This window comes from Zalophus californianus, chromosome 11 (assembly GCF_009762305.2).
Source record: "Zalophus californianus isolate mZalCal1 chromosome 11, mZalCal1.pri.v2, whole genome shotgun sequence".
NCBI lineage: Eukaryota > Metazoa > Chordata > Mammalia > Carnivora > Otariidae > Zalophus > Zalophus californianus.
Genome location: NC_045605.1, coordinates 84,903,562 through 84,917,553, shown reverse-complemented (window position 1 = coordinate 84,917,553; position 13,992 = coordinate 84,903,562). Strand labels below are relative to the sequence as shown.

Here is a 13,992-nt window from a genome sequence, read left to right as displayed (position 1 = left end):
TCTCTAAGTACAGATGAGCTGTGTAGCCCACAAGTTTTTACATATCATATTTGCATTATTACTCATTGAAAATGTTTTATTATTTCTATTGTTATTTCTTAGTTAACTCATAGGTTTACAACTTTATTAATTGATTTTCAGGTATTTAAGGATTTCCAAAGTTTTTTCCTTGTTATTGATTTTTAGATTAATTCCACTGTAGTGAGAGAGCATACTCTGATTTTATTTTATTTTTTTTAAGATTTTATTTATTTATTTGAGAGAGAGAATGAGAGATAGAGAGCACGAGAGGGAAGAGGGTCAGAGGGAGAAGCAGACTCCCTGCTGAGCAGGGAGCCCGATGTGGGACTCGGTCCCGGGACTCCAGGATCATGACCTGAGCCAAAGGCAGTCGCTTTAACCAATGGAGCCACCCAGGCGCCCAGCATACTCTGATTTTAATTCTTTGAAATTTGTTGAGACGTGTTTTATGGCCTGGTATATGTTTTATTTTGGTAACTGTTCCATAGATACTTGAAAATAAGGTATATCCTGTAATCATTGGGTGCTTTGTTAAGTTTGTTAATCATGTTGTTTTAATTTTCTATATTTTACCTAATTTATTTTCTGCTTGTTCTTTTAGCTACTGAGAGACGTGTGTTAAAGCTGCCCACTGGGTTTGGGAATTTGTCTGTTACTCCTTTGGTTTTGTTAGCTTTTGCTACATGTGAGACTATATTATGAGATCTTCATGTTGAATTGACCTTCTATCTTTACCAAAAGTTTTTCTTTATATGTAGTAATACTTCTTGCCTTAAAATCTATTTTGTCTGTTTTTAGTACATTTATACCAGCCTTTTTTGGGGTTAATGTTTGTATGTTTTCCATCTTTTTCCTCTCAGGTTTTCTGTGTCCTTACATTTAAGTAATGTGTAGTTGGGTTTAAAAAAAATCCATTTTGACAATCTTTGTCTATGATTTTGGAGTATTTAGTTACAACTAATGTAATTATTGTTATTTTTTTTCTCAAGTCTACTACCTTACTTTGTTTTTTGTTTGTCTCATCTGTGTTTTGGTCATTTCACCTTACATATTTCCTTCTTTGGATTTGAAGATTTTTTTTTTTATTGCTTAGTTTTCCTTTTGCTAATTAAATATTCATTTTCTATTATTTTTGTGATTATTCTAGAGGTTACAGCATGCATCCTGGACTTACAGTCAACCTCAAATTAGGATTGTTACCACTTACTGAAGAATACAAGGACCTTAGAACACTATAAGTGAATTTACTATCCCTTTGCTACAGCTGTGGAATATATTAAATATCTATATATTTGTATTATATATATTAAATGCCATAAGATATTATTAATATTATTTTTTAAGGAGTCAGTATTAATTTAAATTTACCCACTTATTTACCCTTTCCACTCCTCTTCATTCTTTTCTGTATTATTATGCTTTCATTGAGGATCATTTTCCTCCTGCTTAAAGAGTATCCTTCTGCATTTCCTTTAGTGTAGATCTGCTGGGATGAATTCTCTCAGGTTTTGTTAAAATGGCTATTTATTTGGATTTCAATTTTGAAGGATATTTTCTCATGTGTAGAATTCTAGCTTTGCAATTCTTTACTTTAAGAGCTTTCAAGGTGCCATTTTCTGTTTTCCATTGTTTCCATCAAATAAGTCTGCCTATTGTTGTTGCTTTGAAGGTAAAATGTCTTTTTTTCTTCAAGATTCTCTTTGTCTTTGTCTTTGGTTTTCAGCAGTTTTGTTCTGGTTGCTTTTCTTTAATTTAACCAACTTGGAGTCATAATGAGTCTTGGATCTGTGGCTCCAGATCTTTCAGCCTGGGAAAACTTTCTGTCAGTATCTCTTCAAATATTGCTTCTTACCCATTATCTGCCTCCTGTTTATCTAGAACTTTAATTACAACAGTTATGTCACTTAAAAAAAAAGTGCTATCCTATATGTGTCAGTTATGCTTGTTTGTATTTTAAATCTTTTTATCTATTTGTGCTTCAAACTTAATATTTAAACTGACCTATATTCCAGTTAATTAATTTTTTCTTCTACTATGACTAATCTGTTGTTTAACCTATCTACTGAATTCATAATATAATGATTATATTTCATAGATTCCATTGCTCTGGTAAAATAGTTTTTTAAAATCTGTTTTTGAACGTATGAATAATAGTTTTGGGGGACAACTTTAATTTTTTTTAATTTCAAATTTACAGAAAACTTGTAGGAATGGTGGAAAGCATTACTGTATATCTTCTACCAAGAGTCACAATGTGTTACATTTTTTTTTCCCATTTACCTTATCATCCTTTCCTCCATGCACAGGTGTTCTCCCCTGCTACATTCACACACATTATTTCTTTCTGAACCATTTGACAGGATGTTGCAGATGTCATGCTTCTTAATTCCTAAATTCTTCAGTTGAGTTTACTAAAAACAAGGAATTCATCTTACATAACCACAGTACAACTATCAAAATTAGGAAGTTTAATATTGATATAATACTATTGTGTGATCTACAATCTAATTTCAAATTTTTATCAGTTCTTGCAATAATGTCCCTTATAGCTCCATTTTTTTTCCAGTCCAGTATGTGATCTAGGATCATGCCTTACACTTAGTTGTCAGGGATATTTAGTCTCTTTTAATTAAAATAATTCTTCCACCCTTATTTGTCTTTCATGATCTTGGTATTTTTTAAGAATATAGAACAATTACTTTGTAGAATTTTCTTCAATTTTGGTTTTTCTGATGTTCCATCATGATTAGATTCAGATAATGCATTGTTGCCAGAAATAACACAGAAGTGATATTGTGTCTGTCTCAGTCTGTTGGTTTGTTATTGGTGTTATTGACTTGGATAACTTGGTAAAATCATACTGTCTTTGTGTGTGATCCACCATAAAGCTACTGTTATTGATTTGTAATGAGTAAGTAATTTGTGGGAGAAATATTTGGGGACCATATAAATATTATGCTCCTCACCAAACTTGTGCCTAGTGTATTTTAGCATTCATCAGTGATTCTTGACTGGATCAGTTATTACTATGATATTTGCAAAATGATGATTTTCTAAATCTATTATCCCTTCTACATTTATTACTTGGCATACTTAGGGAAAGAATAACTTTTCCTTCGACCCCGTTTATTAATTTTGCAGACTTAAGAATTCTTATTTAATTGAGAAGGTTATAATCCATCAATCTAATTTTTTCTTTTAGAAAGAGTTGTGGGGACAGAAGGAAGAGAGAGGGAGAGAATCCCAAGCAGGCTCCACACCCAGTGTGGAGCCCAGTGTGGGGCTCGATCTCACAACCCTGAGATTGTGACCCAAGCTGAAATCAAGAGTCAGATGCCCAAGTGACTGACCACCCAGGCACCCCCCCTTGATCTCATTTTTAAATCTAATGCTCAAATAGTCCAGATGTGGCCATTTCAAACCCCCTTAGGCAGGCTCTTAGGGACTTTTGCCATAAGAACTTTCTTTACTTGCTGGCACAACAAGATGTGCCACAACAGGATCATCTTTTATTTTATCTGCCCCAGCATTGGAATCAGTCATTTCTTTAAGGCGTCCTCCTTTCTTTTAGTGGAGAAAGGTGTTTAGAACCTAAGATCTGGACACTTCAATATGATCATTTTGCTACTAGAGTGTCATTGTGCCTAGGCTCAGTGGAGATAAGAAACCTCTATTTCTGTCTCTAATCTGTGAATTCATATTGATACTCCAAAATTTCATCTAACACCAGAAGGTTCATCTTAGTTTTTCCCCTTCCTATTTGTAAATCCTTTCTCCAAGTGAGAAACCTGGCTCACATTTTCCTCGGCATATCTACCCATTTTCCCAGTCTTAGGTTCACAGAAAGCAGTTCCAGAATTGCTAATCCTACCACTATAAAAAACATGTGCACTAACCAGTGTTTAGTATTTGTTAAAAGATTTTTGTCTTTAGACTGAGGGTATATAGTCAAAACTCTGTATTCAAAAGTAATTATTTTTCCCTTCAGTGTGATTGTTACTCATTTGAAATATAGTTGGACTCTTTTGTTTCTGTTTATATTCCATTTTTTATTTCTTTTCCTTCCATCATTGTTAACTTCATCGTCATCATCATCATCATCATCTTGTGTGAGTATGTAAAACATTAACATGGTCCCCAAACCCAAAATTACACAAAAAGCTATATTCCCCTTTTTCACCCCACCCACCTTGTTAATGCACCCTCATTAGTTTCAGGTTCAACCTTCCTTATTTTCCTTTTGTAAATATAAATAAATAATTATCTTATTGAAGCATTAGCCTGAGCGTAGGCATCAGATTTAACACATCTCGTAGCCTGCTGGAAAACTCTCTGGGGATGGAGACTGGCTGGTGCCATCTTTACGCTCTCCCTTTGCCGTGCTCTAGAGTACCAACATTTCCTGGAAGGGAGCTTTTACCTGTTTGGTGCCCTGGTTTTTGCAGCTGCTGCCCAGAGGACACCCCTTGAGCCCCTGGCTCTAGTAGCTGGGGATGGGGTAGGGGCTTGCATCCCTGGGTCCCAGGAGACTATGACAGTCGGAGAGGCAGTTCTTGGCAGGGTGCCACCCCTAGTGTATTGCGCAGATAGCAGACCGAAGCACACCCTCCACTCCTGTGAAATAGGCCTTTGTGCCTGGGCTGGAGCTGTGGTCTGAGGAGCAGGCTTCAGGTTTGTCAGACATCTAGTGGCCTGTAGAGCTGCTTTCAAGGAACATAGGCTGTGGATACCATCTGGGTGCTCTCCCTCTGCCTTGCTCCACCTAGCCTGTATCTCCCAAAAAAGAGCTTATTTTCTCTTCTTTCTTATACAAAAGTAGCATAATATATATGCTTTCTCGCCCTTTGCTTATTTTGACTGACTGCAAATACATCCTGGAAATCATTCCTTATCACACCTTCTTTAGTTTTTATTTACAGCTCTATAGTATACCATCGTGTGAATGTACCACAGTTTATTCAACCAATCCTCTGTGTTTGTTTTCCCCCAGTATTTTTTCAATAACAAATAGTGATGTTCCTTGTTCATATGTATTTTTGTATTCTTGAAGGTGTACCTTCAAAGTAAATTCTTAGATATGAGTCAAAAGGTAAACTCACTCGTGATTGCATTAGATATTGTCACATTCTCCTCCCGTAGAGGTGGGGGACATTCCCACCAGCAGTGTGTAAGAGTGTCTCTTTCCTTATGGTCCTGTCAAGAGAATGTGCTGTCAAGCTTTGTATTTTTACCAAATTTCATCATTGAGAAACAGTAATGCAGCATAGTTATAATTTCTCATATTATGACCGAAGTCCATCTTTTCATATGTTTAAAGGTCATTTAAAAACATTTGTGAATTGTCTCTTTGTGACTTTCATTTCTTTTTCTGTTGGGTTTTTAAAACTCTTAACCCCCTCAGTTTTAGAGTTTTTTATGTATTAGGGATGGATATTAGCCCTTTATCTCTGATGTCTGGTAATTATGGTTATTTTAACATTTGTGTGAGTCTCTGAATCTCTTTATTGTCTTTTTTTTTTTTAATACTTTTGGATTTTGGTCATTCGTTCCTCTTTACTGGTAGGCCTGGTTGGTTTTGACTGAATGCCAGACTTCGTGTATGAAACGTTGCAGAGGCTGTAGGTGGTATTTCCCTCTCGAGGTGATTTAGCTTCGGTAGGTAAGCTTGATCAAGGCTGATCAGTTTAAAGTTTGTCCTCCCTGTAAGGGAGTAACCCTTCTCGAGTTGATTCTGAGAGTCTGGGGTCTTTGCTCTCCTCCTCAGCACCCCTGAAAGCTGTGTCCTCAGCACAATGAGACTCCTATTTTCTCCTTAGGTTTTTAGCCTTGTAGTAGTTGCTTTCCACGGGTTTGTCTGTCTCCTCAGAGCACCTGCTGTGTGGGAGGCAGCAGATGCCCCGAGGGGACCCTGCACCTCCAGACTCACATCTCTGCAGCTCACCCTTCTCCAGGATGTTGGCCTATCACTTTTTGTCTCCTCTTCCAACATGACAAGACCACCAGGAGCTGTAGGCTGCTGCCCTCTTGCAGGCTTTATTCCCCACACGGTGAGCTGGCAAATACCCGGATGAGGAAGAGCATTGGCAAGTGCTGGGCTCCCTTGAATGTGTTCCCCTGTCCCCAAGGTTGCAGCCTGTAACGTCCTGCTGCCTTGATTATTTGCTCCTAGCTTCAAGCAGCTCTTCTTTTACATGTTATCTAGCTTTGATAGCGCTTCTCAAACAGAGGGGTTATTCTGATACTGGTTATTCTAACATAGCCGGTGGCATGAGTCATCTCTCCACTTAGCACATTTCATTGAATTTGTATGGAAATGAGAAAACACAGTCGAATCGACAAAGCATTTTAAAATCGACAAGGAAATTGGCCCGCACATACACCACTGGGGAGGGTAGAAGTTGGTACCACCTTTCTGGAGGGCACCGATTTATCTCAAAATCTTTAACAATTCATTTGCCCTTGGACTTAACAATTCTGCTTCGTGGTGTTTACCCTAAGAAAATAATCGCAGATGTGTGGGAAGACTTATTTACAAAGATTCTAATCCCAGTCAATAAAATTAGAGTCAGAATCCTAAGTATGCAACAATAGAGGATTTGATAAATTGTGGTGCTTCAGTACAACGGAATATTATGGAATTCAACATTACAAATGATGTAGAAGAACATGTACACATGATAATGATCTTTTGTTAAGCATAAGAGATAGTGACACGGCATGTGCCATATGGAATTTTGCATATATGCATTAAGAATGCATATACAGATACATGAATATAAGACTGGAATAATGAATATAACTGGTGTCATTGGGTTATTGGGTATCCCCCCTTTGTTATGCATATTTGATTTTTTCTCCATTTTTGGAAAGTTACTTTTGTTCCAAGAAAAAAATTCATAACCTTAAAAAAGCCCTGATAGTTAGTAGGCCCAGTTGATGATATTTTCTGGCAAACATTTTATTTTATACTGGTTACCTGAGCTCTCTCTTTATGCCCTCGGTGGTGTTACAGATTTCGTCAGAAATGTACCCACCTCGGGGTGCCTGTGTGGTGCAGTCAGGTAAGTATTGGACTTTCGGTTTTGGCTCAAGTTGAGATCTCAGGGTCATGAGATTGAGCTCCGCCTCGGGCTCCACTCTCAGTGTGGAGTCTGCCTAAGACTTTATCTCCCTCTGCCCCTACTCACCCTCTCAAATGAATGAATGAATGAATGAATGAATGAATGAATAAATAAATAAATAATAAATCTGAAAGGAGGGGAGGGAGGGAGGAAGGAAGGAATGTACCCGCCTTGAAAATACTTTGTGGTACAGAAGACCTCCATACAAATAGACTTTAAATTCCCACTAGTCAAATTCAAACGGAGGCTTCACTTGTTTCTGTCAGTGTTTGCGAAAGCCTTTTTAAGTAAGGAGTCTTTTAAAAAAAGTAAACAGATTTGTGACAAGGACTTGGATTATAAGGGAAGATTTACTTCCCAGGAGAAAAATCAAATTTCCTTTTGAAACCGATGGCCAAAACTGAATGAAATTGCTTTTGTAAACCTGAAATCACGATTTCAGCAAACCGTCCTTATCCCTTGTTGCGTTCTTCTGGAAGGTCCGCTCCAAGACAGCAATCACCAGCCATGACCTGTTGGGTTTCAAGGTTGCTTCCTGGGAATCTCCGTTCCTTGGGCACATCACCAAAGAGCCAGAGAGTGGCGGATTGTCATCGACACCATGAGGCCTATGGGTACTTCCTACCCATCCAGACGAGATGGCAGGACAATGACCAGTATGGCCACGTGAACAATGCCGTGTACTACAGCTACTTTGACACTATTATCAACCACTACCTGATCAGGTAGGTTTGGCTTCTGAGCCCCATGTCCTTCTGTCATTCCTCTGGCACGCCCTTTGCTGGGAGTTCATGCAGGGCATGATGGGAAGAGATTCCTTCCATTTGCTTCTGCTAGGGCACCTTTTTGTGGAGCCCACTGAAAGGTGATTCAACAGGGGAACAGGAGGACCGACACGTGAGTGAGGAAGTGTCACCTGCTGCTCCTGCAGTGTCAGGTCTTCGTGTATCTTGGTCCTTTGCGCTAAATTGGCGGCAAATGTGCAGGCTTTGAATCTCAGATGAGCATCGCCACAAAAAACCACATCTATTTAAACTTGAGCAGACAATAACATCAGCCCTCGGGCCTTTTTATGAGAAAAGCAGCTGCTTCCGCCAAACAGCACATAAGGGGGAAGGAGAGAGTAAGAATATAAAGATGTTGTTATAGCCTCTGAATGCAATGATGACATGATTGCCTTTTGTTGTGTGCTTGCAAGGTGGTTAGTATATATTTGGTTAGTATAATTCTCAGTATGAAATTTGTATTGTAAAAAGAAAAAAAGAAAGATTGTGTCGTATAGACAGATCTGAGTAAATCCTACCGGCACTTTGCATTAGCTGTGTAATTTTGATCAAGTTATTTAACCATATTGAGTCTCCTATAAAAATAACTACATCTATTGAGAGCTTTCTCTGTGTCTAGCACTGTGAAGCATTTTATACTTTTTAAAGACTTTTTAAATTGAGGTATAACTGACATATATCATACTTGTTTGAGGTGTACAATGTAATGACTCGATATTTGTATACACTGTGATCACCACACTAAGTCTGTTACTATCCATCACCATGCAAAGTTACAAAGCCTTGCTTTTTTTCTTGTGATGAAAACTTTTAAGATTTACTCTTCTAGCAACTTTCAAATGTGCACGACAATACTATTGACCAGAGTCACCGTGCTGTACATTACATCCCCATGACTTATTTCTTTTATAACTGGAAGCTTGTACCTCTTGACCCCCTTCACCCATTTTGCTCACCCTCCAGCCCCTCTCCCTGTGGCACCACCACTCTTTTCTCTGTATCTATGAGTTTCATTTTGGTTTTAGATTCCACATATAAGTGAGTTCAAATGGCATTTGTCTTTCTCTGTCTGACTTAATTTCACTCATCATAATACCCTCAAGGTCCATCCATGTTGTTGCAAATGCAAGGTTTCGTTATTTTTTATGGCTGAGTAATATTCCATTTTGTATTTATACAATATAGATATATATCTATATATAGCTATACTTCATTTTCTTTATCCATTCATCCATCAATGCATATTACGTTTTTTCCATACCCTGGTTATTGTAAATAATACTGTAATGAACATAGGGATGCATGTATCTTTTCAAATTAGTGTTTTCATTTAATTCGGCTAAATACCCAGAGGTGGAATCATATGGTATTTCCATTTTTAATTTTTTGAGGAACTTCCATACTGTTTTCCATGGTGGCTACACCAATTTTACATCCCTACCAACAGTGCACAAAGGTTCCCTTTTTTCCACCTCCTTGCCAAAAGTTGTTATTCTTTGTCTTTTTGAAATAGCCGTTCTAATAGATATGAGGTGATATCTCATTGTGGTTGTGTTTGCATTTTTCCCTGATGATGAGTGATATTGAGCGTGTTTTCATGGTCTGTTGGCCATCTATATGTCTTGTTTGGAAAAGTAGCTATTCAGATCCTCTGCCCATTTTTTAATTGGAGTGTTTGCTTTTTTGCTATTGATTTGTATAAGTTTTTTTTATGTATTTTGGATGTTAACCCCTTATCAGATATATGACTTGCAAATATTTTGTCCCTTTCAGTATGTTGCCTTTTCATTTTGTTGACAGTTTCTTGTGCTGTGCAGAATCCTTTTAGTTTGATGTAATCCCACTTGTTTATTTTTGCTTTTGTTGCCTTTGTTTTTGGAGTCAGATCCAAAATATCACCAAGAGCAATGTCATGGAGTTTACCCCATACATTTTCTTCTAGGAGTTTTATGGTTTCAGGTCTTATATTCAGATTTAATCCATTTTGAGTTAATTTTTGCATATGGTATAAGATAGTAGACTAGTTTCATTCATTTGCTTGTGGCTGTCCAGTTTTCTCAAAACCGTTTATGAAAGAGACTATCCTTTCCCCATTGTATATTGTTGCCTTCTTTGTTGTAAATTAATTGACCAACTGTGCATGGGTTTATTTCTGATCTGTCTATTCTATTCCATTGATCTAGGTGTCTGTTTTTTATGCCAGTACCATACTGTTTTGATTATGATAGCTTTGTAATATAGTTTGAAATCGGGGAGCATGATATCTACAGCTTTGTTTTTCTTTCTCAAGATTTCTTTGTCTATTTAGGGTCTTTTGTGGTTCCATACAAATGTTAGGATTGTTCTCTATCTCTGTGAAAAATGCCACTGGGATTTTGATAGGGATTGCATTGAAGCAACCTTATTCAGTCAGTGACTGGTGGGAGTTTGTGTATAAATACCCCAGCTTCCTCACCTCTTGGATGAGATAACTGTGAGCCACCCACTTTACATAGGCTCCCAGCTTCTCCAGTGGGATTAAGCTCCAGTTCCCAGATTGGTAGTTTTTTTTTTTAATTGAGTTAAAATTTATATAACATAAAATCTACAATTTTAACGATTTTGAAGTGTACGAGCAGTCACTTTCATTTCCCCTCTCCTCCCTTCCCTTGGTAACCATGAATCTACTTTCTGTCTCTATAGATTTGCCAGTTCTAGACATGTCGTATAAATGGAATCATACAATATGTGGGCTTTTGTGTCTGTCTTCTTTCACTTAGCAAGATGTTTTCTAGGTTGATCCATGTTGTAGCCTCTATTATACTTCATTCCTTTCTATGGCTGGATAGTACTCAATTGTGTGGCTATGCCACATTTCGTTTATTCATTCATTGGTTGATAGACGTTTAGGTTGTTTCCACTTTTTGGCTTTTAAGAATAATCTCATCATGAGGGCTCCACCCTCATGACCTCATCTAAACCTAATTACCTTCCAAAGGCTCCATCTCCTAATACAGCCCTATTGGGGGTTATGATTTCAAAATATGAATTTTGTGGAGAATATAGTCATGCAGTCCATAACATGGCATGTTTGTGGCTTTTGAATATCTCTCATTTATGAATCTTGGAAGTCGATGTGTAGGTAATGATTGAGTCCTTTATCCATTGAGGATTGTGTCTGTGTGGTCCCAATTTGTTTGAAACTGTTTCACACAAGACCTGTGTCTGCTAGTTTGGAGGGGGTGGGGGAGGGGCTAGCAGCATGTAAAGAAGAATTCCTGACAGAACAGAGTGTCCTTTCTCACTTAGGGGTCTCCAGATATTACGCATTTACTCCAAAATTGTGAAAATACCCCTGCCACCATGTACAGGGACTTCCTAGTCATGACATACTTTTTCTTGGAGATCTGAGGATGGTCTAAGAGATGGTTCACTGACTGTCAGAAGCCAAGCCAGCACCACATAAAGGTGTGAAAACATGGGGAAGACCAGCTGAGGGGAGCCCACCTTGTCTCGTCAGTGTGAGGTAATATGAGGAAGGGCAGCTGGTCCAGCCAAAGCAACGCATCCCAGGCTGGCTGGCACACTCACCTCCTTTCACCTGGCTCTCTATGGATGGGCAGTGCTGGACGTGCACCAAACACCCATGGGATAGTCAATGAGCAACATCCCCATCTAGAACATTCTGTCTTTGAGGGGGATTTTTCTGTAGGAGAGGGGACTAGGGAGTTGTGGAAGGCATGGTGGGGGAGGCTGAGACAGACAGCGGAAGAGGCTGCAGCCTGCCCAAAGTTCCCATCACTTTGACACGCGGAAGGGGTTAAGTCATTCTTGAACAGTTTATCGCTCATCAATTGTAATTAAATATGTTTATATTAAATTATGTTCTGTAATTAATGTAAAATCCTTTAGCCTGTGCTGTTATTAGAACCAGATGCTGAAGTACCAACAATATTTCAACATGACTGTGCTGCCTCGCCAGCTGTCTGACTGTAATTACTTTAATCTCAGCTTGTTATCTAATTATCACCTTTGTAAAGGGAAAAGCACTCTCTAATGCTTACTGATTGTTTCAGAGGATGAGGAGGAGCGGGGAACAGCTGTCAGAGGTCGTGGGCCCTGCTTATCACAAGGAAGGAACTTATCCTGAAGCCTATTCAGGGCAAAACTGCTGGGGGAAAAAAAAAAAAAGCCATCCCGGTGGGAACCGAGGCCTGGCCCGTGGGGGAGGGGGGCAGTTGGTACGGTGGTGAAGGGTGCGGCCCCTCCTTTGCACATACTGTCCGGTGACACCTGCCTCTTCCAGGGATGGCTGGTTACTCACTCTGTATTACCCACTCTGTGTGACTCTGTTGCTTCGTCCATCACCTGGAGACGGTCACAGTGCTAGAGTCTCCCTCAGAGGACAGTTGGGAAGATGCAGGGAGATAATGCACATGATGAAGCCCTCAGTACAGTGTTTGACAAGATGCACATACTCAGTAAATGTTAACCCTTCTTCTTCCTTTTTTTAAAACACATTTATTTATTTATTTATTTATCTATTTATTTATTTATTTATTTGATGTAGTGTTCCATGATTCATTGTTTGCATATAACACCCAGTGCTCCATGCAGTACGTGCCCTCTTTAATACCCATCACCAGGTTAACCCATCCCCCTACCCCCTCCCCTCTAGAACCCTCAGTTTGTTTCTCAGAGTCCATAGTCTCTCATGGTTCATTTCCCCCTCCGATTTCTCCCCCTTCATTCTTCCCTTCCTACCATCTTTTTTTTTTTTTTTTAACATATAATGTATTATTTGTTTCAGAGGTACAGGTCTGTGATTCATCAGTCTTGCCTTCTTCTTCCTTTAAAAAAAAACTCACTGCTGGTTTTCTCCATCTTAGCTTTTATAGCCAAATCTGAAACAATTGAAAATGGATATCTACATGTCAGCAACTTGGTATTATCAGGTTGTTTTCCAAATTATGTTTAAGTTCTGTCCTTTGGGGACTGAAATTTACCTTTTCATTGCTTTTTCAGAAATGGTTCACCAAATCAGTCAAGAGTATAAATAAGTATTGTCAGGGAAATCTGGGAGCTCTTAAGGGGTATAAACTGGTTTGGTGTATCTTTCAGGACTTTGTGTATACATTCGCATGTCAGCAGTTGATGTGGTTAACTGTAGTTCATTCCAGAATGATCATTAAAGTATATTCCCTTAAGATGTTTTTTAAGCTTTTAGTATCCTCCCATGCTTTACCTCTCAGGAGCGGCACTCCCATCAGAGGGGAGTTGGCACCACTCCCCCGCCTTGAAAATAGCACGTCCATCTCCCCCATTAGACTGTGAGCTCCTCAAGGGCAGGCGATACCTTCGTCACATATCTATACCGAGTATATTACCTTGCTGGGCACATATTTGGTTCTCAGTGAGTGTTCCCTGAAAGGGCTACGCAAAATAACTCATTGTCAGACCATGCGGGTTCACCCGGGGTTTTTTCTTTCCCAAAGGTATGAAGAAGCACCCCTCCCGGGGCTGTGCAGTAGGTCTATCTCTCATGATTGTTCTTGCCCCCTCATTGTTGCCTCGTCCTCATATTGGGAAACTGCAGAGCAGGCCTGTGGGGGAGACCTGTCAGAGCTCCCAGTGGGGTCTGACGGTAATGGTGATGAGTCAGCTGTGTCTGGGGCAAGAGGCCACAGCCAGCCTACTCCGGGGCACGCAACCCGAGGAGGGCAAAGCAGTGGATCTCTAATGGCAGGAATGCCCAGCTGCAAAGGGGGCTGCTTTATGAGCAGGGGCTCCCACTGATCATCAGAAGAGCATAAGCGTTATGAAGTTCATGTAAACTCCCTTCAGTAGAAGGTATAAACCAGGCTCTGGAGTCACTCTTTGTTAGAGTGTCTTTGCCTATTGAAGGAAATATCTCCAAATGAGAGAAATAGCCCAGCAATGGTTTCCTGAAGGAAATGTCTGCCTGTAGTCTCATCTCCCATCACTTTCCTCGCGGTTCTTTTCTCTTGGGCAACAGCAAGCTGCCTATGATTCCTTCTCAGCAGCTTGCTGAGGCTCAGCCCTGCCTTTGGTCCACCTGTTGCCCC

At 39.4% G+C, this 13,992-nt stretch overlaps 1 protein-coding gene across 2 annotated transcripts in view; it reads left to right on the top strand.

The window, feature by feature from the left end:
* LOC113914562 overlaps window positions 1-13,992 on the top strand; it is a 177,234-nt gene that overhangs the window by 73,958 nt on the left and 89,284 nt on the right. For both annotated transcript variants that reach the window (XM_027579897.1, XM_027579898.1), the window contains exon 2: window positions 7,622-7,867. In XM_027579897.1, the coding sequence (XP_027435698.1) occupies window positions 7,622-7,867 (246 nt within the window). The remainder of the gene's footprint in view (window positions 1-7,621; window positions 7,868-13,992) is intronic.